Below are 25,672 nucleotides of genomic sequence, written 5' to 3'. Positions count from 1 at the left end.
TTCATGCAGGGGGAGGAATGGCCTCCTCCAGTTTCTATGGTTGCCCCTAAGTCAACTTAGCAGCGCTTAGACCGAACCCAGCCTGAACTTTTGATATCTCAATGAATGGAACGGTTGACAGGCTGCAGATTCAATCTAGTGTTTGAAGCATTGAATGTTCCAAGTTGAGTCAGGTTTCTGCTGAAGTCACCTTTCCATAATAGCGACACTGCTTAACTAGATTTATTTTCAGATACAGAGTAGGAAGCTCACAAATGAAAGAGTTTTATGATTCAAAACTTCTGAAACTGCTATTTTGTTTTGCCTGTAAAGGTTACTTAAGGCAGTCAGTCATTTGGCACCAGTATCAAAGTCAATGCCATTTCCTCTTCACTATTTTGACTTCTCACTCTCATCTACAGAGTGAAGAAGAAAATATTAATATCGATGTTAAAAAGCTGCATCATTCTTGCCTCCAGCATGCAGTAGAACATTGAACATTTCCGCTGGGTGCAAAAGAACAGGCTCTGATCAACACAGAAGTTAGTTTCAACGTAAGTCCAAAGAAAGAGAGAGAAAACAAGAAAGAGCAAGAGATAGCAAAGAAAAAGAGAGGGAAGTTATACTGAACTTATACAAAACACTAGTTCCACCTCAGCTGGAATGTACAGTTCTGGGCACCACACTATAGGAAGGATGGGAACTCTTTGGAGATAGTGCAGAGGAGGTTTACAAGAATGGTTCATAGAATTTACAATGCAGAAGGAGGCCATTCGGCCCATCGAGTCTGCACCGGCTCTTGGAAAGAGCAACCTTCCCAACCGCACACCTTACACCCTATCCCCATAACCCAGTTACCCCACCCAACACTAAAGGCAATTTTGGACACTAAGGGTAATTTATCATGGCCAATCCACCTAACCTGCACATCGTTGGACTGTGGGAAGAAACCGGAGCACCCGGAGGAAACCAACGCAGACACAGGGAGAATGTGCAGATTCCGCACAGACAGTGACCCAAGCCGGGAATCGAACCTGGGACCCTGGAGCTGTGAAGCAATTGTGATAACCACTATGCTACCGTGCTGCCCCAGTTCCGGGGATGAGAATCTTCAGTTATGAGGATAGATCGGAGAGGTTGGGACTGTTCTGCTTGGAGTGAAGAAGGCTCAGGGGAGATTTGATGGAAATGTTCAAAATCATGAGGGGGCTGGACAGGGTAGACAGGAAGAAGTTGTCACACTCACAATAGGATCAAGAACGAGACAGCACAGATTCAAAGTGATTTTCAAAAGAAGCAAATGTGATGTTAAAAAAAAACGTTTTCACACAACGAGTGGTTCGGGGTTTGCCTGGAAGTGTGGTGGAGGCAGGTTCAATCGAGGTATTCAAGATGGAATTAGAATAGAAACAATGGGCAGGGACGTGGGGAAAAAGTCAGGGGAATGACACTAAGTCATGACGTCCATTGGGAGAGCTGGTGCAGACCCGATGGGCCAAATGGCCTCCACTGCACTGTAATAATTCAGTGATTTTGAGTAAAGGGAATTGGATTACTATCTGAAAAGAAAGAAGTTTAATGTGTACGAGAAAAAGATGGAGGGATAGAAAAGGGAGAGAAAGGAAGACAAAAAAGAGAATGGGAAGGAAAATTGAGAGAAAAAAAAACCTGAAAGAGGAAGTAAGCAAGAAAAAGCAAACATGAATGAGAAAAGGTGATAAAGAAAGTGGTACACAAAAAGAGAAAAGGAATGAAAGAGGAAAGAAAAGGGGAAGAAAGAAAGGAAAGAGAAAATAAATCGGAGAGAAAATGCCTGTTGTTCTTCTCCTTCGCTGTTCTGTGTAAATTTACAGACCACAGGTTGCCCAGTCTGTGCCACTCAGTGTACACAACCAGTCCACACATTTCTGAACTATCCAGTGTGATATTAACCCTTCACCTGTTGACTTGCGCTAAGTTACAGGTAAATTAGGGCAGCACGGTGGTGCAGTGGGTTAACCCAGATGCCTCACGGCGCCAAGGTCCCAGGTTCGATCCCGGCTGTGGGTCACTGTCCGTGTGGAATTTGCACATTCTCCCTGTGTTTGCGTGGGTTTCGCCCCCGCAACCCAAAGATGTGCAGGGTAGGTGGATTGGCCATGCTAAATTGCCCCTTAATTGGAAAAAATGAATTGGGTACTCTAAATTTATAAAAAGAAAGATACAGGTTAATTAATGTATATTCTATTGGAGTAATTTCTGCTTACTCTTTCAACTTATTAACTTTCAGTGGAGAATAATTTCTCACAAACTCTGGGAATGCCAGTACTTTTAGGCGAGTCTCAAGGAGGCTGATAGAGGCAACACACATGCTAGTTTCTTTTCTCTTTCCGATTCAAAAAGGAGGCTGACCCTATTGCGTTTTTGTAAAGTGCTAATATACTAATTAGTGCTCCTTGCCCCTTTCATTCATCCCTTTATAACTTCAGCAGTACCTTGGTTTGTACAATTGATGGTCTCTGTGTTCTCATTTCTTGAATCAAGTCATAAATACTGAAATTTTCTGGAACTATCTGAAATAGAAAAACATCAATAGAAAAGTTCAGTCTGAATGAACATTCCTGAGAGGTGGAGACAGATTCGATCGAGGTATTCAAACAAATTGGTGAATAACAGGAATGCGAGAATAGTGGACAATGGGTATTTTTTAGGCTGGAGGGATGTTTGTAGTGGTGTTCCCCATGGGTCAGTTTTGAGACCTTTGCTTTCCCTGATATAATAATGATCTCGACCTTGGTGTGCAGGGGACAATTTCAAAGTTTACAAATGACATAAAACTTGGAAGCATTGTAAATTGTGAGGAGGACAATGTAGAACTTTGAAAGGACATAGACAAGTCAGTGGAGTGGGCAGATAAATAGCAGATGAAGTTCAATGTGGAAAAGTGCGTGGTGATGCATTTTGGTGGGAAGAACATGGAGGAACAATATAAAGTAAGGGACAAAATTATTAAGTGGTGCAGGAGCAGAGGGACCTGGGTGTATATGTGCACAATCATTGAATGGGTCAGGACAGGTGGAGAGAGCAGTTAATAAAGCATATAGTATTCTGGGCTTTATTAATGGAGCATCGAGTACAGGAGGTTATCCTGAACTGTTACAAGACGCGAGTTAGACCTCAACTGGAATATTGTGTAAAGTTCAGGGCGCATCACTCTAGGAATGATGTGAACACATTGGAGAGGGTGTAGAAGAGGTTTACAAGATTGTTTCCAGAGATGAGAAACTTCAGTTATGAGGATAGATTGGAGAGGTTGGGACTGTTCTCCTTGGAGAGAAGAAGGTTAGAGAAGATTTGATAGAGATGTTCAAAATCATGAGGGGGCTGGACAGGGTAGATAGGAAGAAGTTGTCACACTCAGAATACGATCAAAAGCGAGACAGCAGAGATTTAAAGTGATTTTGAAAAGAAGCAAATGTGATGTGAGAAAGGAGTGGTTCGGATCTGGAATGCACGTCCTGGAAGTGTGGCGGAGGCAGGTTTAATCGAGGCATTCAAGACAGAATTAGAATAGAAACAATGTGCAGGAACGTGGGGAAAATGTCAGGGGAATGACACAAAGTCATGACGTTCCTTTGGACAGCTGGTGCAGACCCGATGGGCCAAATGGCCTCCTCTGCACTGCAATAAGTCAGTGATTTTGAGTAAAGGGAATTGGAATACTATCTGAAAAGAATGTGCAAGTTTACGGGGATAAGGCAGGGGGGTGAGGCTAGAGAGACTGCTCTTTCAGAGGGCCATGTGATAGTGTAGCCTCTTTAAGGGCAATTCCTCGTGAACTACATGACCGGCTTGGAGCCTATCGTGCGTGAATGCGCGATCCCTGACCAATGGGAAAAAAAGAGCATATACCCACCCGAATGGAACTCCTCATTCTCAATGAAACAAGTATAGAGATTTGGCATGAAAATGCGAATCAGTGCCAAATCTTCTTATTGTTTTGGGGCAGGTGAGAGAAAGAGAAGTTCAAATTCAGGGGAATTTTAGACTGTGTGAGAATCTTAACAATTCTCTTGGGGATTGGGTTGGAAGGTGAAGTTGAGATGGAAGATTAACCATGATCTTATTGAATGATGCAGTGGGATTGAGGGGCCAAATGGTCTATTCCTTGCTTCGATTTCTTAAATTCTTATTCTTTGATTGTAAGCGATGGGGAAAGAAGATGGCCGGCTGAGAACAAACGTGCTGATATGTTTCTTGGACATTGATGCACAATCAATGGACATGAAACGTAGGTGTAGTCCGAATCAAAAGGCTTTAATCAGCAAGAAGTGAGCCTAGCAGCAGGAGTACAGAAATGGCCTGGCTGCTGGGGAACACAGGTTCTTATACCCCGCCTCGTAGGTGGAGTTACCTTCCTCTCGACCAATGAGGATACAGAGAACACGATACTTGGGTCAATGGGCAGCGAGCCCTCTGCACCAATGGCAGCTCACACTCCCAGGTACCGTAATACCCCTAGTCATACTACCACAGACATTTCTTCAGCTGTCCTTTCAACAGCAGTATTTATTTCAAACAGTTTCCAGCATCAATAACATGCCAGTGAGATATTTTAGCCGAGTGTGTTTTTAGATCCCTCAGTTCCCTTTTGTGATGCAAAGATGCTGCTCAAATGGACTTCAAGTATACAAATCGGATGAAAAGGTAATATTACCCCGTCTTTCAGCAGCTTCCAGGTATAGTCAATGGCGCAAATCACACCTGTCCTTCCACAGCCAGCACTGTCAGGTAAAGAAGAGTTAGAGACACACGTTAGGGGAGGGTCAAATGGAAGACAAACATATCTATCCCACATAAAACCGCCATTGTGCTCCTCAGTGAGGGCCAGGATTGTCAGCTGAAGGATAAAAAAGCTTCCACATGACTATAAGCAAAGCACCTGGTTACTTCAGTGTCAGCTGGGTTTGTGGTCAGCGTCATAGTTACTGATTGACTGCCCAGAGCCGCAGTTTCCAAGCGCCAGTTTTCAGGACAAAGTGAAGGCTGGTATTTGACTCGATGTTGGAGGAATGTTCTTGGCCATTCCTAACGCATGGTAAAGCAAGTCATCCAATTGGGAGGAAGGCGAGGGGTTGGTCAGGAGTATGGGAGATTGGGGGATAGGAGGCGTCACATAGTTTCCTTGCGAGCTCCAGAAAAATAAAAAAAAACTTACTTTGCTGTCCCAGTTCCTCCCCACCCACTATCGTGTTTGCTGCTGGTTTGCTCTGATCTGCTTTACATATAGTGAACGTCACTTGACTGTGTATCACAAAGGTAGCGAGACCCGATTCAAGTTGATTTGTCATATTTAGGAGGTCTTTGCTTACCTGCAGCAAACAACTCGGACATATTCTCAAGCGTGTGCAGATGTGCAAGGTGAACAGGTCGTGAATATTCCCTATAATAAACCCACTGCCCACTCCATCCTCATTAGGACCAGGGAACCAGGCAGAGGGGAACATTATCAGCTCCAATTTCCCCTCCAAGTCAGGGCTTGGAACTATATCCCCATTCCTTCACTGATGCTGGACAAAAATCTGGAAGTCGCTCACTGTGCCGCATGGACTGCAGTGGCTCAAGAAAGTGGCTCACCCCCCCCTTCTGAAGGACAATCAGGGACAGGCATAAAGATCGAGTAGTGAAAGGGGAATTTTGTAACTAAATTAGGACAATATGGGCGGGATTCTCCGACTCGCTGCCAGGACGGAGAATCGGAGGGGGGCGGTGTGAATCCCTCCCCCATCGGTTGCCAAATTCTCCGGCGCTGGAGAATTGGCGGGGGCGGGAATCACGCCACACTGGTCGGCGGCTCCCTGGCGATTCTCCGGCCCGCGATGGGCCGAAGTCCCGCTGGTTTTATGCAGGTCCCGCTGGCGTAAATTGGACTAGGTCCCTTACCGGCGGGACCTGGCGGCGCGGGCGGGCTCTGGGGTCCTGGGGGGAGGGCGTGGGGCGATCTGGCCCCGGGGGGTGTCCCCACAGTGGCCTGGCCCGCGATCAGGGCCCACCGCTCCGTGGGCGGGCCTGTGCCGTGGGGGCACTCTTTTCCTACGCGCCGGCCATGTAAGCCTCCGCCATGGCCAACGCGTAGGTGAATCCCCCCCCGCGCATGCGCGGGGATGACGTCAGCAGCCACTGACGCTCCCGCGCATGTGCGGACCCGCGCCGGCCGGCGCAGCGCCAAAGGCCTTCCACTCCGGCCGGTGGGGTGCAAACCACTCCGGGGCGGGCCTAGCCCCTAAAGGTGCAAAGGATTCCGCACCTTTGGGGCGGCCCGACGCCGGTATAGGAGAATCCTGCCCAAGGTTACAATGCTATTCTTGCTATTCTCCCAACCCAGATAAGTACAAAATATTTATTAGAGCTACGGGCTAGTTAGCCAGCATAGGGAAGATAAACGATAAGCATTTATTTTTGTCAGGTTGTGTAGAAACAACAGTGGAAAATGAAATAATGCAAAGGGAGTATCTCCCAATGCTGGGATTTTCCCCGCTGACAAGCCACAAGTTAGTGGAGAGTATTGTGAACTGGCCTTTATTATGGTCTGTCAGTCATTTGTTGCGCAGTTAAGAGATTGATGCATTACCTGCAGTGGATACAGATGGGAATGTCATCATGTGACTGATAATTCCGCATGTCCTTGATCAATTCCAAGATGGGATCTATTGAAGATGGAATGCCATGATCTGGCCAGTTGACATAGTGAAGTTGATACACAGTGCGATAGATCTGGGTTAGAAATAAACAGCACAATCTAAGTTGCAGTGCTTTTCCAATAGAATTCATTGACAAGCTACAGGCTACGGCCAACACTCTCTTAGTCACAGGCACAAACTTTAGTTGAAAGTGTCAACTCGGCTGAATGTTGGCATTGGAATGCATTGGCTTCACAGGAGGTTAAGGGTCAACAACATTACTGTAGGTCTGGAGTCAAATGTCGGCCTGACTGGGTAAGAATGGCAGATTTAAAATTATTTCAAATTATGAGATGCTGAGATAGAGTGGAAAGGAAGGATCTATTTCTCTTGAGGGGTCAATAACCGGTGAGGGGGGGGGGGGGGGGGGGGGGGGGGGCATAGATTTAAAGTGATTGGCAGAAGGATTAGGCAGACATTGTGCAGTATATTTTTCACCCAGTCTGAAACTCACTGATCGAAAGGGTGGAAGCGGCAGAAGTCCTTAACGCAATTATAAAAACCATTTGGATGTGCACTGGAGGTGCCATAGCCTTCAGGGCTGTGGAACGAGATTTGAGAGGTGGGATTAGAGGGGGACAATTATTTCTCAGTCGGCAGAGTGCTCTATTTCAAAAGCGATGGAAGGGGAGGAATATCATTGTGATATGCCATAACAGAAAATTAATTTTCCCCCAAGTCTTCCTGGGACATTTTCACGTACAATTTTACTTCACTAAATGTACAGTGACAGATGTTAGTATTTTCCTTCACTGTACTACTAGTGACCATATAGTGACCATTACCTGTGCTGAAAAAGTCGAAGAAAAATGGTTGTCCCAAGAAGCCAGCAATTGAAGAGTTAATAATGTCAAATTGACAGAGATTACTGTGAGTTTTCGTCATAACGCAGCACGGTAGCATTGTGGATAGCACAATCGCTTCACAGCTCCAGGGTCCCAGGTTCGATTCCGGCTTGGGTCACTGTCTGTGCGGAGTCTGCACATCCTCCCCATGTGTGCGTGGGTTTCCTCCGAGTGTTCCGGTTTCCTCCCACAGTCCAAAGATGTGCTGGTTAGGTGGATTGGCCATGATAAATTGCCCTTAGTGTCCAATATTGCCCTTAGTGTTGGCTGGTGTTACTGAGTTATGGGGATAGGGTGGAGGTGTTGACCTTGGGTAGGGTGCTCTTTCCAAGAGCCGGTGCAGGCTCGATGGGCCGAATGGCCTCCTTCTGCACTGTAAATTCTATGTAATCTTCTATGTAATAACAATTCAACTGAAATTCCTTTAATCATGTTACTTACGTTTTGAAACTGAACTTTCAACGTTCTAATGATATATTCTGGTTTGGCCTTCTCTTCTTCCTGGAGAATGAGAGAGATTTTAAATTCAGTGAACCGTAATAAAGTGAAGGAGACTGGGCCGGCGCTTTGGGCTGTGGGGTCGTGACATATTCTTTCAACGTCACCTGATTGAGAAGTCAGATCATATGGATTTCACAACCCAACTACGTACAGGAACACCCCCAAACTCTTCCCAACACCCTTAAAAACTCAGCAACAAATTGGGGGCACTTGGCTCCTGTATGATTTTGCATGTCGCTAGGTGACTATATGAAAATTGTACAATTGACCTTTTCCTTTTTAAAAATAAGTTTATTAAAATTTCTCCACAAGAAATGAAACCACAGAACACAAACAACTTACGTTACACAATAAAAGGATGAGACTAACAAGCAAAAGCACGTAATAAATGAACCCCAAAAAACGAAACAAAACTCCTAATAGCCTGCAGGTAATAGCTCTTTAAAAAAAGAAATGAATGGTGGCCATCTTAGGTAGAACCAGGTTGAACCAGGTAGAATCAGGGGCTGGTTTAGCTCACTCGGCTACATCGCTGGCTTTTAAGGCAGACCAAGCAGGCCAGCAGCACGGTTCGATTCCCGTACCAGCCTCCCCGGACAGGCGCCGGAATGTGGCGACTAGGGGCTTTTCACAGTAACTTAATTGAAGCCTACTCGTGACAATAAGCGATTTTAATTTTTCATTTTTTTCAACCATTCTACCGATACTCTAAGGGTGTACTTAACTGTCTCCAAATGTAAAAGTGACATGAAGCCACCCAACCAAGCCGAGGCACTGGGTGGAGTAGGAGACCCTCCAAGCAGAACTCGTCTCCGGGCTACCGACGAGGTGTAGGCGAGCACAATGCCAAAGATCCTCAACCCTCAGAGTGAAGAAATTTCTGCTTCTTTCAGTCTTAAATGACTGCCCCTTATCCTGAGATTGCAGACTTTCCAGCCAACGGAAACAGCCTCTCAGAATCTATCCTCTCAGAATTTATATATTTCAATGAGATCACCTCATATTCTTCTAAACTCCAGGTTGGTTCCACTAAATATGTGCTCATGGGTCAACCCTCCTAGTCCATGAATCAATTCTGTTAGGCTTTGCTGCATCCCCTCAAAGGCAAGTATATCCTTCTTTAGATCAGGAGTTCAGATCTGTAGATAGTATTCCAGGTGTGGTTTCACGAAAGCCGCATATAACTGCAGCAAGATTTCCCTACTCTTATACTCCAACACCCTTGTAATAAAGTTGGATATGCTATTGTTTTCCAATTGCAAGCAAAATCAAATTTCACAGAAGCATAGGATTTTTACAGTGAAGCAGGAGGCCATTCAACCCATCAAGTCTGCACTGGCTCTCTGATGGAACATTCTACCTACACCCCTGCCGTATGTCTAACCTTGCACATTCTTTCTTTTCAGGTGGCAATTTGATTTGCATTTGAATACTGTGGTCAAATGGCCAACGGCCTGAATCTTAGGCCCGATGCAGAAGTGGACCCCCTCCCAACGACCTCATTGGCTGAGGGCCAGAGAAACGCCTGGAAGGGAGCGAAGGAGGGGATAGGAAGAGAGACACCCAGAGATCCTCCCCAGTGAAGACTCAATGCAGAGGCAACAGAGAAGATTTGATGGCGGACCAGAGAACGGACGGAAGAGGCGTGCGAGGCCTACCTTCGCAGACGAGGGCCCTGAGGCGATTGAGGCTCAGAGGATTGGACCCACAGCTCGATCCAGTTCATTCAGCACGGGTAGTATTAGAATCTTGGGCAGATTACATTTGGGATAATTTGGGAGAATAACTGTTTTATATTGTTTGTGATTGAATTTCGGATGAATTGTGAACCTCTGTTTGTCCTTTGTTATCTCACAAATAAGGGCACCTGGATAAAACGGTTTAATAATAAACTGGACAAAGTGTCTGATAAATGACAGACAGCATTTGGCGTCCCTCTGAGTGGTCTTCGAAAAGAAGTGACCTAGTTGCTCCTTCAAACCCACCATCCTGTATTCTCCAAAATCCAGAGTGAGCCTGAATTAGGAAGGCAGTCGCTCCACGTGACGGCCAGGATTCAAGTGAAAGTATAGGCATCCGCCAGTAGATTGGGCCATAATTCATTTCAATTGGGCATAAATTGGGGCAGCACAGTAGCACAGTGGTTAGCACAGTTGCCTCACAGCTCCAGGGTCCCAGGTTCGATTCCCGGCTTGGGTCACTGTCTGTGCGGAGTCTGCACGTTCTCCCTGTGTCTACGTGGGTTTCCTCCAGGTGCTCCGGTTTCCTCCCATAGTCCAAAGATGTGCATTGGCCATGCTAAATTGCCCTTAGTGTCCAAAAGGGTTGGGTGGGGTTACTGGGCTGCAGGGATGGGTTGGAGGTGTAGGCTTAGGTGGGGTGCTCTTTCCAAGGGCTGGTGCAGACTCCATGGGCCGGGTGGCCTCCTTCTGCACTGTGGATTCTCTGATCTATAAACCAGGTGTCTGTAATACAGGTGAACAAACTACATAGCTAGAACTAGGATAGTCAAGGGAGTTGGGTAAACTCTGTGGGAGGCAACTTAGTGAAAGCCGGACCCCTAACCCGGTCGATTCTCACACACCCGTGACGAACCCTAGGGAGAGAAAGAGAATTAGAAATGGCGTGGAGGTTGGGGGGGGGGGGGGGGGGGGGGGGGGGGGAGACAGTAATAGATAGGCACAACCCCCTTGTGGGTTTCCCGGGGACGTAGAGTGGATTTGATGGAAAATCCCATTGTCCTTAGATCCTACTGCCAGCTAAAGATGATCCACCTTCTGCTGCCAAGAAACACGAAGAGGTCAGAGAATCTCATGGACGAGACACCATGGTGTTCAGGCACCATCTTTTCTGCCAACATTGGATTTCAACTCACTCGACTCAGATGCATTCTCATCCCATCGCTTTCCCCCGATTAATTATCCCTGCTCCAGATTGCTCCTGGTCATTTCAAATGGCCAACCTAAGTACAATGGTCAAAGTTCCCTAAAAGTTCTCTCACAGTCATAGAGAATATTATAAATAGGGAGCCGATTTCTAGGCGTTTCCACTCAGAGGGAAGAGAATTCAACCCTGGGTAAAATACTCACACAGATAACACAGAATGGCCCAGTACGATATGGATCCTCTCCCATGTTTTTCCAGTATTTCTCACACTTTTTCTGAAAAAGGAAAAGCGGACAAAAATCAGAGAAAATACAGCTGAAGAGGCCATTTAACCCATTCTACCCATGCTGGCATCTAGATAATCTAACTAATTTGTCCCAGTCTCCTGCTTTTTTCCCATATCCCTGAAATTTCTTTTTCCCGTTCAAATATTTATCCAATCCCTCAGTTTCTACCATCCTTTCAGGCAACACGCTCCAGATCATTACAACCCAGTGTGTTAAACATGGAGGCCTTGTAGTGCATTGGAAGCGATTCCAACCTCTGGATTAGAAGCTCTGGGATCAAGTCTCACACCAAGACTTGTTGGTTGAGGAAGGCGCATTCATGATGTGGTCCAACGGGGTGAAAATCAGCACAGGAATCTTTCCCTCTCTATTCCCCCTTTAAAATGGAACAATTTGTGTGTGAAGATACACTTAAAAAAAACTGTGGTGGGAGGTTTTCTGCTCCTGTTTTCGGGGCGGGAGGGGGGGGGGGGGGGGAGGGAACAGCAGGGGACGAAGAATAGAGCGGGATTCCCAAAACAGCTTTTACGGCAGTGGGATTTCCCCGACCGCTTGTGCCCACCCGCCGCCAATGATGAAATGGGAATCCACTTTTTACGGGCAGTGCCGGGTGCTGGAGGCGGTGCCCAGGGTTAGCGGGGTGGACTCGCAATGGGGAATCCCGGCCAATCTTTCACATCAAGGCGCCATTTTCAAAGGACGCCCCAATCCTTCAACTGCCTAAATTGCTGGTGGGGGTGAGCTCAGTCAGAGTTTGCCCAGCAGCATAACGTCATGGGACCCGCCCCTTACATTTTTTATGTCCACCAGTTTAAAAATACAACAGGAGAACTCCCCAACGCCGCCAGTGATCTACCCTCTGCTACCCCCCACACCAATAACTGCTCCTCCCCTGAAAAAGGCAAAATTCCACCCTGTGTAATATAAATTGTCCACATTCGTCCCCCCCTCCCCTCTGATTCTTTCGTCATTTTCAGTATTTTTTCATTGGTATACTGCCCCTTATTCCTAACTACACTATCCAAATCCCTCAAAATGTATTGCATTTTTCTTAACCTTCTCTGCTCTAAGGAGAATAATTCCAACTTCTCCAGTCTCTCCCGTTAACTGAAGTCCCTCATTCCTGTTAGCGTTCTTGTAGACCAGGCACACCGTCTCCAAGGCCTTCACGTCCTTCCTGAACTGTGATGCACAGAAGTGGACACAATGGTCCAGCTGAGGCCTGACCAGTGATTTATAAAAAAAATGAGCGTAACTTCCTTGACTAATAGGGCAGCACGGTAGCATTGTGGTTAGCATAAATGCTTCACAGCTCCAGGGTCCCAGGTTCGATTCCCGGCTGGGTCACTGTCTGTGCGGAGTCTGCACGTCCTCCCCGTGTGTGCGTGGGTTTCCTCCGGGTGCTCCGGTTTCCTCCCACAGACCAAAGATGTGCGGGTTAGGTGGATTGGCCATGCTAAATTGCCCGTAGTGTAAAAAGTAAGGTTAAGGGGGGGGTTGGGTTACGGGTATAGGGTGGATACGTGGGTTTGAGTAGGGTGATCTTTGCTCGGCACAACATTGAGGGCCGAAGGGCCTGTTCTGCGCTGTAATCCTAATCTACTCAACCTTTCTTCTTAGCCAGCACCCTCCATACCAGGCAACATCCTGGTGAACCTCCTCTGCATCCTCTCTAAAGCATCCACATCCTTCTGGTAATGTGGCAACCAGAACTGCACGTAGTATTCCAAATGTGGCCTAACCAAAGTCCTATACAACTGTAACATGACCTGCCAACCCTTGTACTCAATACCCCGTCCGATGAAAGCAAGCATGCTGTATGCCTGTGTACATTGTGTATTTATGTATGCCTTATGTTTTTTTTTCATGTGTGGAATGATCTGTCTGGACCTTACGCAGAACAATACTTTTCATTGTACCTCGGTACACGTGACAATAGACAAATCCAAAAATGCCAACTTACCCGTCCCATTTCAAACTCTCGACAGGCCATGACTACCACCTGACAGAACAAGGGAAAAACAAACACATCAGAGAAACGTCTTCTAATATTGAGCTCCAACCTTTCAGACATGCAATAGCTGCCCTACAGCCACATGCTGTTGAAGAAAAGCATTAAATAATATATAATTAAAGGATAAAATATCTATAAGGGAAGGAGTCAACTGAGAAATTGGGAGGGATGTTTTGGTTATCTGTAGTCTTGAGAAGGCTTTTACATTTGGAGAGAGATATGGCAAAGGAAAAGGCTTTTAAAAGAGCATCATTTTAAGTGTGAGGTCATAGTGGCTGGAGGCAATGATGGTTTGTTGTATTCGGGGCTGGGCGGGGGGGGGGGAGAGAGAGAGAGAGAGAGGGGGGGGGTTTGTACAGAACAAAAATCAAAGGAGCAGAGAGGGAATTGGGGCATATCTGAGGGAGGGAGTCGAAGATATGAATGTGTAGATGGGGATTTTGGAATTGATGCGTTGGGAGCTGGGCAGCTAATTGAGATTAATGGGTACAGGACAACAAAGTGTGTAGGATTTAATAATGGGCTGCTAGACAAGGTGCAAAGTCCTGAATGGATTGGAGTCTTCCTGTGGTTAGATTACGAGCAATGCTGAACGAATCAATTCGAGAGATAACAAAGGTATGTGTAAGGGCTTTACTGGGACATTGTAAGATCACAGGAAGGCAGCATTATTCGAGACGGTGATCTTGGGTGTGAAATGGTTGCAGGCTTCTGTGCAAAGCTGAGAATTGAACAGTACATGAATGTCCACACTAGTGGCTTCAGCCTGATCAAACCTTGAGATAAATGTATATTTTTATCTAATTATCACTCCAGAGGGTAAAAAAATTACAGTCATATCACAGAAATAGATGCACCCAAGCATGTGAGGTGTGCAGCTGGCACGTGATTAGAGATTGGGGCGGGGGTCTCTGATGGGATCTGAGTTGGATCAGCCATAATATAACGGACATGTGGCAAAGGCTAGATGGGCAGAGTGGCCTCCTCTTGTTTCAACAACTCCCAATTTGGCAGCACTGAGCTGAAGAAAGTTTTGACTCAACTCCAATAATTTGGAACGTGGAGATCATGGTGTCGAGATTGGTGCTAGGGAGTTAAAATTGGGCACTACTGGTGTCCGTACGGAAACTAATCCCATAGCATGGCTGAGGTCACTGAGAGGTGGTGTCCAACCACCACACAATTACCTTTTAATTTTGGGTTTAGTTATGAACAATGAACGGATACTTTCACTGGCAACGCGGAGCCTCGGCAGGCTAGTGTGGGTTGGAGGTCCAGCAACTCATGTCCATCGCTGGAAAGCCCTGTACTGGCAATGACATCTCATCTCAGGAAACTACACACGTAAAGTTTGTCAGCAATGCTAGAAATTTATTTGATGCCAAGAGTTTCCTGAATAAATAGAAAGGATGTTAAGAAAAATTCTAAAAGGGGAAGTATTCTGTTTACTTTGTTCATTTTTGGGATGTGGGCATCACTGGTAATACTGGCATTTGTTGTTGCTGTTTCACTTCCCACATCAGTGGTACACAAGGCAGATGTTTATCCATTTCCAATACAAGGTTTTTCCTGGAACAGGTCGCCAGCCTGTGACCAGAGTCTTTTAGATTGAGAGGTGCCACTCTGCATCAAACAAGGCTGACCAGGAGTCAGGGCTGGCCATTGGCATTTTGGAAGGATTGGCAGGTTGACACACAACCTGTTTGACTGTGTTATGAACGCACCTTTCTTGGCCATCAAGTCCTTGGGTGGGACTCTATTGAGACCCAGGAAGCCGAGGGGTAAGGTGGACATTGATTTCTTTACTTTCACAGAAAGTCTGCCTATGACAGCGAATATATTTACAGAGTACCGTTCTGTTGGGACAACCAACATGCTGGTCCCTGTCCGGGTCGGCCTTTAAACTAAGTTCTTATGAACCCCAGCTAGATAGGCCTCCGCCCACTAGCGGGGAAGCTTATATTCCACGTGTCCCACTGCAAGATCAATCATGGTATCCCTGTGGGCTTCGTGGGGGTTATTACAGACTCAAACCCAAGGCTTCTAGTTCAGAGGTAGGAACGCTAACCCACTATGCCACAATACCTCCATGCTGCCATTTATTGCCCGTCCTTAATTGATCTGGTAAGGTGGTGTTGAGCTGCCTTCTTTTTGAAACACTAATAAAGGTTTGATACAACTAAGTGGCTTATTAGACCATTTCAGAGGGTGGTTAAGAGTCCACCATGTTGATATGGGACTGGAGTCACATACATGCCCAGACCGGGCAAGGGTGCCAGGTTTTCCTCAGGCCCATACAGGTCCAGACCGGGCAAGGGTGACAGGTTTCCCTCAGGCCCATACAGGCCCAGACCTGGCAAGGGCGACAGGTTTCCCTCAGGCCCATACAGGCCCAGACCTGGCAAGGGCGACAGGTTTCCCTCAGGCCCATACAGGCCCAGACCGAGCAAGGGCGACAGGTTTTCCTCAGACCCATACAGGCCCAGAGGTGTCCCTCAGGTCCATACAGGCCCAGACCTGGCAAGGGTGACAGGTTTCCCGCAGGCCCATACAGGCCCAGACCTGGCAAGGGTGACAGATTTCCCTTAGGCCCATACAGGCCCAGACCTGGCAAGGGTGACAGATTTCCCTTAGGCCCATACAGGCCCAGACCGAGCAAGGGCGACAGGTTTTCCTCAGACCCATACAGGCCCAGAGGTGTCCCTCAGACCCATACAGGTCCAGACCGGGCAAGGGTGACAGATTTCCCTCAGGCCCATACAGGCCCAGACAAGGCAAGGGTGACAGGTTTTCCTCAGACCCATACAGGCCCAGACTGAGCAAGGGCGACAGGTTTTCCTTAGACCCATACAGGCCCAGACAAGGCAAGGGTGACAGGTTTTCCTCAGACCCGTACAGGCCCAGACCTGGCAAGGGTGACAGGTTTTCCGAAGGCCCATACAGGCCCAGACCGGGCAAGCGTGACAGATTTCCCTCAGACCCATACAGGCCCAGAGGTGTCCCTCAGGCCCATACAAGCCCAGACTGAGCAAGGACAACAGGTTTCCCTCAGGTTCATACAGGCCCAGACCAGACAAGGGCGACAGGTTACCCTTCCTAAAGGACCCTAGTGACCCACATGAGTTGTTACAAAATCCGATAGCTTTACGGTCAATTTTTCTGTGACCGCCTCTTCATTTACTGATTTTCTAAAAGTAAGTTGAGTTCTGAAAGTGTCACAATAGAGTTCTAAACTCTGGATTAATGCGCAGTGTTGGAAAAGAGTTGAATGATTATTGGTGTTTCTTGCTTCAAACTTCAAAACCAGGAACACAGAATGTGGAAGTTACATGAAATGGGGAATAAATGCTGACCTAGCCAGTGACGCCCACATCCCCATGAACAAATTTTTAAAAAATAGAGAAGCTGTGGAATTGGCTGCCATCGTTCTTGCCGATTTTTTTTTTCTGGCAGGTTTATGATCTGATGTTCTGCAAATTTATTGCACTTTTAATGAAAAGTTCCCTAAATGGTGACATCGTAGCAATATCATGCGTGCATTAAACTATAAACTGCGATACAAAAATATACAAGGTAAGAGTTCCCTTTTAATTGCCCACTTGCTCAGTTTCAGCAAACTACTCAGCAACTTGCATTATTTTGACATTCATTGAACAATTGGCACAGCGGCTGGACATTCTTCCCTTACGGTCACTTCTCAACTGCGCATCTGGACGAAAATATCTCCGTTCAGACTCGTCTTGCAAGGCTTCTAGACACACAAATTTACTCGTAAAGCGGCAGAATTCCTTCATTTTCCTTGCTCACCGTGTGTTCAGCAACACAACAAAAATACCCCCATCCCAGATAAAATCCCAACAAGTGTTAGATCTGATTTTATGAAGTGTGCGCAGATTCCTGACTTTGTGATCCCTTCACAAACTTCAAGTAAAAGGGCCAGTGAACCCTCGCACACACTCAGTCCCATGGTGCGGTGATTATAAAAGCATTATAGAATCATCTAGCACAGAATGTAGCAATTCAGCTCATTTTGTGTATGCGCCAGCGTTTTGAACTAGTCGGTGCAGAGTCATTGGGCCGAATGGCCCCATTCTGCGCTGTGGGAATTCTAGTCCCACTCCACTAAATCTTACCCCATAGCCCTGCAATCTTTTCTTTGGACTGCTGCTGAATTAACGATCCAGACATCAAGAATTCAAAGTGCACCATAGCATTTTGAGAATGTGAATTCAGTTTGTTTTTAGGCCTGAAATAGGAATATCAGAAAAAGTGACCATCTCTGTGTCATAAAACCCCAATCGTTCACTAATATCTTAGTGGTGTAAGTAGGGTGCTCTTTCCAAGGGCTGTTGCAGACTCGATGGGCCTAATGGCCTCCTTTTGCATTATATATTCTATGATTCTATGATTTTTTTTAGATGGGGGCTTGACCTGACTCCAGACCCATAGCAACATGGCCAACCCTTAACTACTCTCTGACATGCCCCACTAACTAATTAATTGAATCAAATCAGGGCATCTAGGGAAGGGCAATAAAGGCTGACCTTGCCAGAGAATTCATTATAATTTTAAAATCCTCAATATTCAGACAAAGCTAAAACTTGTCTTAAACCAGTTACCTATATCTCTGACATTTGCCAGTTCTGATGAAAGGTCATCGACCGAAAGCTTTGGGCGAGATGTTCCTGCTGTCCATTCTGGTGAGATCTTCAGATCCCGCTGACAGTGTGCTCCCGCCATGGGTTTCCCAGCGTCGTGGGGTGGAATCAATGGAACCATTGACCAGAGGATCCCACCCTCGATAAACACACCGCGCGGGAAGACCAGAGAATTCCGTCCTTTATCTCCGTTTCTTACTTCACAGTCACTGCCAGACCCGATGACTGTTTTCACTTTCTATTTTAGATTTCCAGCAGTTGCAGTATTTTGCTTTTATTGGGAATCAAAATATTGTTTCGTCATGATACTTTGCTTGAAGTTCACATGTTTCAGACAGTATGGATTTCAAGAAATAGATTGAACAAATGGAAAACTTACCAGGACGTTATACTCCCACAGCATCCTCCAGAAGTCTGTCACCGTATGGGGCAAAGGACCTTGGGTTGCAATGTAGGCCTTTGGTCCATACACTCCCTGAGAGAAAAAAAAACATTTATAAATATCACCCATTGTAAATTGACTGTTGTAAAATATGCTCTGTCAAATTAGCTGCAAATCACAGGATTTAACATCAAAGCAAAAGGGCATATTTTGCCCGATATCTACTTTGATATGTAGTGATCTGTTGTCAGGTTTGTTAAAGTTTTACAGTACTCAGGTCAATGTCAGCTTGGCTCAGCCAGCACCACTCTCTCCTTGGAGTTAGAATGTTCTAAGTTTTGGCCCTTTTCCAACAGATAACTTTGAGTTTTTTAAATTAATTTTTTAGCGTGGTCAATCCACCTACCCTGCATATCTTATGGCTGTGGGGTCAAAACCCACGCAAACAGGGGGAGAATGTACAAACTCCACACGGACAGTGACCCAGAGCCGGCATCGAACCTGGGACCACGGCGCCATGAGGCAGCAGTACTAACCATTGCGCCACCGCGCTGCCCAGGTACCTTTGAGTTGTACAAGGTATGGAATACATCCTTAAAGTAATACTGAAAAGAGTTCTTCATTATCTGATATTATGGCTTTCGAACAATGCGCCATGAACTCCATTAATCGATCTTTGAAGTATTGCATGCTGCTGTTTTACCTCGTTATTTCTCAATACTTTCTTTTCCAGTTTATCTTCCTTAGCTCTACCCTCATTCCCTCACAGTTACCTTATAATCAATCCAGTTATTACTTTGAACTTATTATACCCTCCTTGTTTTTCCATCTACGTCTTATAAATGTTATTATTTGTGCTGACTATTGCCAGATGCTCCCCTTCTCTTTTCTGCTCCGGTTCATTTTCTATTACTAGGTCTAACAATACTAATTCCCTTGTGGAAAGTCTTACATATTGGGTCAGAAAGCAGTCTTATACACATTTGGATTCTGTCCAATCCATTTGGATTCTGTCTCTATATCTTTGTTAGATAAGTCCCTTTTTGCTGCACCCATTTTGTTATTTCTGATTAACAGTTACCCTATGCTTCCTACGTAACATTTCTAAATACATTAAAGTCTGCAATATTTCACCGTCAATGCTGTCCTGTTTGCAACCATGTTTCCAATTTCATCTGTTTCCTTACTCCTAATTATTGCCTCTAATATTTTCTTGCAACTCATGAAACCAGAGAATGATACAGCACAGAAGGAGGTCATATGGTCATCATGCCTGTGCCAGCTCTTTGGTAGAGACGTTCACTTAGTCCCACTCCCTTGCTTTCTCTCTATAGCCATCTATAGAGAGGCTATAGAGCTGCTTTTCCGGTGCAGCGTGGCCGCTGGATTGCGCCCTTAGACTACGATTTAACCAAATCGGAACTGAGTACTGGGACGAGTGCATTTAGCTGGGTGTTTCCCGGCACTCGCAGCTCTGAGAAACACCACACTATCTACCGGGACTCACAAGATCGCGTTGGATCTCGCGAGGTGAGGGATCTTCCGGTCGCACTGCGCCGTCTTTCGGATGTAATATGGCCAGTAAATTGCGGCCCAAGTCTCCCTAGCTGTGAATTCCGCCCAATGTTTCCTCAAGGGGCAGCACGGTAGCATTGTGTATAGCACAATTGCTTCACAGCTCCAGGGTCCCAGGTTCGATTCCGGCTTGGGTCTGCACACCTCCCCGTGTGTGCATGGGTTTCCTCCGGGTGCTCCGGTTTCCTCCCACAGTCCAAAGATGTGCAGGTTAGGTGGATTGGCCATGATAAATTGCCCTTAGTGTCCAAAATTGCCCTTAGTGTTGGGTGGGGTTACTTGGTTATGGGGATAGGGTGGAGGTGTTGACCTTGGGTAGGGTGCTCTTTCCAAGAGCTGGTGCAGATTCGATGGGCCGAATGGCCTCCTTCTGCACTGTAAATTCTATGATCTATGTTGCCGTTCGCTCATTTGTCGATTATATTAAAGCTATGCGCTCTGCTTACCGACCCTCAGCCACTGTGAAGGGTTTTTCCTTATTTACTCGATTAAAGCAGTTGATAGTTTTGCACATCTCTGTCAAATCTCCTCTTAACCTTTTCTGCTGTAAGGAGAACAACCTCAGTTTCTCCAGACATTGTTACTTTCACCTGTTGGTGAAAAACACAATTTTCCCTCCCTCAACTAAATCGACAGTGATGATGGCTTCAACTGAAATGATGCACTGGCTATTTCATGGCAAGATTTCCATTTATGAAGAACATACCTTGATAAAACTCGCATTGATATAATCAGAATCATTGTCGGAAATTATCAGTGACAGCTGCACTCGGCTGTGATCAACTGAAAAACAAAATGCAAATTATACATACACACCCAGCACACATTTTCCATTTCCTTGTTCTGCCCATTGAGCGAAGAGGAGTTGAGCTACTTATTTAACCCAGAGACACTGTAGTTTCCATCAACTTGGCCATTTCAGAAATTTGAAATCAGTGAACCATAACTACATATTTGGGGTTGCATGAAATAGATTATCCAACAGCATAAAGCTTTTGAGGTCGAGCAGGACCATCTACTGAAGGGACTCTGAAGGTAGAAATTATGCTGGACATGCAGCTCACAATAGGGTCCCATTTGGTGTCTGGTGAACAGGTTATGACAGAGTCAAGTATTCAACATTCTTCTCCCAGGGCTCTTCGCTGCACAGTCAAAGGAACAACGGAGCTGCTCGACAAGTAAGGACCAGACTCCATCTAGTTCACCGTTGACCATCCTGGTAGTCACATGATTTAAAAAAATTAATTTGTGGGATGCGGGCGTCGCTGGCTAGTCCGACATTTATTGCCCATCCCTAATTGTCCTGGCGAAGGTGGGGTTGAGCTGCTTCTTGAACCGCTGCTGTCCATGTGGTATAGGTACACCCATAGTGCTGTTAGGGAGAGAGTTCCAGGATTTTGACCCAGCGACAGTGAAGGAACAACGATATATTTCCAAGTCAGAATGGTGTGCGGCTCGGAGGGAACCTCCAGGTGGCGGTGTTCCCATGTGTCTGCTGCCCTTATCATTCTAGACGGTAGTGGTTGTGGGCTTGGAGGATGCTGTCTAAAGAGCCTTGGGGTGCTCCTGCAATGCATCCTGTAAACGGCACACACGGCTGTCACTGTGCGTCGGAGGTGGAGGGAGTGAATGTTTGTGGAAGGAGTGCCAAGCAAGTGGGATGGTGTCGAGCTTCTTGTGTGTTGTTGGAGCTGCACTCATCCAAGCAAGTGGAGAGTATTCCATTACACTCTTGACTTATGCTTGTAGGTGGTGGACAGTCTTTTGGGAATCAGGAGGTGCGTTAATCGCCGCGGGATTCCGAGCCTCTAATCTGTTCTTGTAGCCACAATATTTATATGGCTAGTCCAGTTCAGTTTCCGGTCAATAGTAACCCCTAGGATATTGATATTCAGTAACGATAATGCCATTGAATGTCAAAGGGTGATGGTTAAATACTCTCTTGTTGGGGATGGTCATTGTCTCGCATTTGTGTGACGCGAATGTTATTTGCCACTTATCAGCCCAGCCCTTGATAATGAAGTGATGAAGCCCCCAGTGGTGGAGAGCTTTGGGAACGATAGGTCCAAAGTCACCTGTTCCCCTTGACCTCATTACATTCATTACTCAACATGTCTCAAGGCATTCAGGTACTGGGGCCCGAAGTATTATTTTCTGAAAGAAATCTATCTAATTTGTATTTGAATGACTCTGTACTAACAGCTCCCACCATTGCCCTTAGTGTTGGGTCGGGTTACTGGGTTATGGGGATAGGGTGGAGGTGTGGGCTTGGGTCGGGTGCTCTTTCAAAGAGCTGGTGCAGACTTGATGGGCCGTATGGCCTCCTTCTGCCCTGTAAATGCTATGACTCTATAATCCAGTCCCTCAATCATTCTGATTGTTCTCTTCTGCAACATTTCAATAGCCACAATATTCTTTTGTACAGTGGCGAACTGAACTGTAATCAATATTCTAAGTGTGGTTGCGCCAATTATTTCCATCATTTGAGGAAAAGAGGCTCTTAACCACAGGCACACATTCACAGATGTGTTATCACGTCAGATCTTTCAGCCACCGGATGAAATTCAGCTCGAGGGCAGCTCGACACTGGAGCCTAATAAAGCAGCAAACTCAGAAACGAAGCTAACAAGTTCCAAGAATCAAAATCCATAAACTGACAAGGCAGTGAGAGTTCTGAAACACCAACAGATTCAATTCAACTTCAGGAAAGTTCACAACTGTTTTTTGTACAAGTTTCAGTCCTGGGGCATCCACTGGCTTTAACTTCCTCACCGTGCGTTATTTATTAAGCAGGTTCCCTGCCTGAGAGACAGACTGATTGAGAAGTTTGGCCGCCTGTTGAATGGGGAAATCCTGTTAAACGAGGGCAGCAGTGCAGGAACATGTAGGATTAATCGTCAGGGCTAGAGGTCGCTGGGGTCGGGATGATGATGTGGGGGTGGGGAGTCATAAGCTCACTGTTAGGCAGGGAGAGCTTAGAGGGAGCTTGGTATCTGGGAGGAAAATGGGGTTTTGGGGAGGGGGTGAAGGATAATGATTAGGAGAATTGGGTGGATAGGATGTTTGGTGATCGCGAGGGTATTGGTGATTGTGGAGGATTCAGTGATCAAGAAGGGTTGGGGACTGGGGACGGATATAGATTAGTGTCCATTATATTACATTAAAGCATATAGATATGTAACCTATCGAATTATCCCATTATCGAAACATGACTAAACTCATAGGCCTGGATATTGGCACTGGCAGAGGCCCTCTCCGTCATTGCGAAAATGGCAGACAAACCCAAAATCTGGAAGTCTCAGACTGAACATGGTATCTAGCATTTTTGTGGGGTCAGGATTAATGCATGCATATTTTGCAGAGGCAGCTGCTAATTTAAATCAGCAACTATATCCACTCAAGTGTAATTTTGGTGAGGTGGGTGTGTGAATTACGACGTCTGTGGGTCAGACCTGGTAGGAACTCGTCTGAAATTTGTGGAGTCCTTTGGAGAGGCAGGGTATGATTTTAGAGAGGTAGGGTACCCACTTGGATATGGTCCCAGGACACCTTTGGGGGAGATCAGCTTCACTTTGGGGTACCCCTTGAGATTGTTAAAAATAGGCATGAATTCGCATCAAAAATGCATAAACATGTTAACTGTCAAGCTCATTTGGAACTGCCAGGTATATCAAAATGAACTGTCAGGAAGCTGTTGAAGGCATTTAAAACTTCTGCCCTTCAAATCTTTGAAAAAAATGTCCAGGATGTTTAAAATGGTCATTGTTTTCTTTTTCACCCTGTCTGTTGGCATAATCCTGAGGGCTACTGTTACTAGATTAGTGATGCATGACTGATTTCATAACCACCCCTTTTCACAGTAGAGTGCCTTCAATTTCACAGTTTGATTGACAACTTCAAGTGGTTATAGACTCTTTGAAGTGGGATTGTGAATTCTGAAGTTTGCTTTCAATAAGGAATAAGCACTTGAATGAAGTTTGTTTATATAAGGAAGTTGCTGAAGGAATATGAACATAAGAATGGGTGTTTATGAATGAGACAGTTTCAAAAAAAAAAACTGAATTCATCAGTAGACAATTTAATTTCATTTTATCTCAGTATGGCTCCAGAGGTCTGCCCATATGATACAGTGTGAGTTGGTAGGTGTAAGGGCAAAGGTTGATGGTGGGGGCATAGGTTGGAATGAGTTGGCACTAAGTTTGTATCGGAGCTATAGAGTGGCATGACGTTGCACAGAGTTTATGAGGGACCATGGAGTGTGGGTTGGGCCGTAGGTTGGCCCATATTGGGGGGGGGTTGAAGAGGGGTGAGGGCTGGAGACCTTTTTTTACGTTTTACTGATTTTTTATAAAGAATTTCAGCACAATACCGGAAGACAGAGAGGTAGGCCTTCTGCCCAGCCCACCCGCACACTCGGCAGCTTGCTCATGCGTTCCAGTGGGCGTCGTTCCCGGCTCGTGGACAACCCCACCACCCCAGAACAAAAATCGCAACTTCTGGAGCCCCGGTCATGTTTGTAGAGCTGGGAAATATCCAGATTCTGCACTTCTGACCCAGGAGTGCAAATCCAGGCCTTAAATTTCCTAGGTCTAGTTAAAGCGGGTAAGAAACACATTGGGATACTTAGCTTCATGGAGCAAATGCTTCAGATTTAGCCCACCTCGTGTCAACAGACATCCAATTGTACCCTCTAAATGCAATGAATTTGTCTTTCTGTGCAACCTACTCAAGATCCTTGGTAATGATTCCAAAGCAAGAAAAATTGAGCAGAGGTTAAAAACAGAAAAGTGCTCCAGAATACAGCCAGATGATCGTGGCCCCTGAAAAGCATCGGACGTTTTGAAATAGAAAATCTTGACTTACAGGGCACAATATCTTTGTAACGATTTTTCTTGGTATTGTCTTGCTTCTCTGCGTTGCCCGCTGGGTAGATTTTGTCATTCTTGTTTTTCACTGACAGCCTTTTCAATTTCTGCAGGAGATTGGGGTGAACAACACAGACAGATTCATGACCTATTGCATCACGAGTTTACATTAGCAAAGTCTTCCCCTCGCAATAACTTCCCTTGGAAAAAGTTTCTCTAGTTTACAAAAAAAACTCTTGTACATCTACAGGTTTTCCCTTTGCCCAGATTCTTCCGAGGGCAGCTGGGGAGCCACGGGAGTCTCCAATTCAACTGGCAACACCCTAGAATGTTACAAGGAAACAGGTCATTTCACTCATCTTGTTTGTGGTGGATACTTTTCTCCACATGGGTCAGCTAGTCTAACCAGCTTACCTGCTGCGGCCCATGTGCAATCCACACCAGTGTTTGAGTCTCACAACACACGCTGAAGATCTGAAATGTAAACAGGATTGCTGGAAATGCTCAGCAGGTCAAGCAGCATCTTGGCCAGAAATGTCCCCTATGGTTGAATTTTAACCGTCCTCTGAAGTAGCCACTGGGCAAGCCACTCCGCTGCGTTCCAGAAGGCGATTCACCACCGCCTCCTCAAGAGACGAGTGAGAAATATTCTGCCCAGTTCAATCCCACGCTCCTGCTCACGATAAGTGGTAAGACAATGGAAAATGCAGGGCAGGGGTTCCCAAACAGGGGGTCCGTGAGCGGTCTCCAGGGTGCCCACAAAGATGGCGGCTGGCACGCAATTGGTAATCGCCCGTTCGAACAGGCAAAGTTTTGAAACAATTGTAGAAATCAAATGGGCCAATCAGAGCAAGGCATCTTGGAGCACTGGATGCTGATAGATAGTCAGCTGAGAACAACAGAGTCCCGTTTGATAGCGGCATCGTTCTCAGCGCGAGAGACCTCTCGCGAGGTTGACCAG

The 25,672-nt window shown here is 46.0% G+C and overlaps 1 protein-coding gene across 3 annotated transcripts in view; it reads right to left on the bottom strand.

Moving 5' to 3' along the window:
• The window catches only part of LOC119978842 (tyrosine-protein phosphatase non-receptor type 22-like), a 108,672-nt gene that overhangs the window by 63,933 nt on the left and 19,067 nt on the right, over positions 1-25,672 (bottom strand). For 2 of the 3 annotated variants that reach the window (XM_038820728.1, XM_038820730.1), the window contains exons 2-10: positions 24,710-24,818; positions 20,553-20,629; positions 18,269-18,364; positions 13,181-13,219; positions 11,134-11,205; positions 7,985-8,044; positions 6,590-6,732; positions 4,676-4,742; positions 2,454-2,531 (exon numbers count right to left, since the gene is read on the bottom strand). In XM_038820728.1, the coding sequence (XP_038676656.1) occupies positions 2,454-2,531; positions 4,676-4,742; positions 6,590-6,732; positions 7,985-8,044; positions 11,134-11,205; positions 13,181-13,219; positions 18,269-18,364; positions 20,553-20,629; positions 24,710-24,818 (741 nt within the window). The remainder of the gene's footprint in view (positions 1-2,453; positions 2,532-4,675; positions 4,743-6,589; positions 6,733-7,984; positions 8,045-11,133; positions 11,206-13,180; positions 13,220-18,268; positions 18,365-20,552; positions 20,630-24,709; positions 24,819-25,672) is intronic. The other variant, XM_038820729.1, reaches the window with a different exon arrangement.

This window comes from Scyliorhinus canicula, chromosome 15, assembly GCF_902713615.1.
Source record: "Scyliorhinus canicula chromosome 15, sScyCan1.1, whole genome shotgun sequence".
Lineage (NCBI taxonomy): Eukaryota > Metazoa > Chordata > Chondrichthyes > Carcharhiniformes > Scyliorhinidae > Scyliorhinus > Scyliorhinus canicula.
Note: the sequence above shows the minus strand (reverse complement) of the source record. Positions and strands in the feature narration are given on the sequence as shown.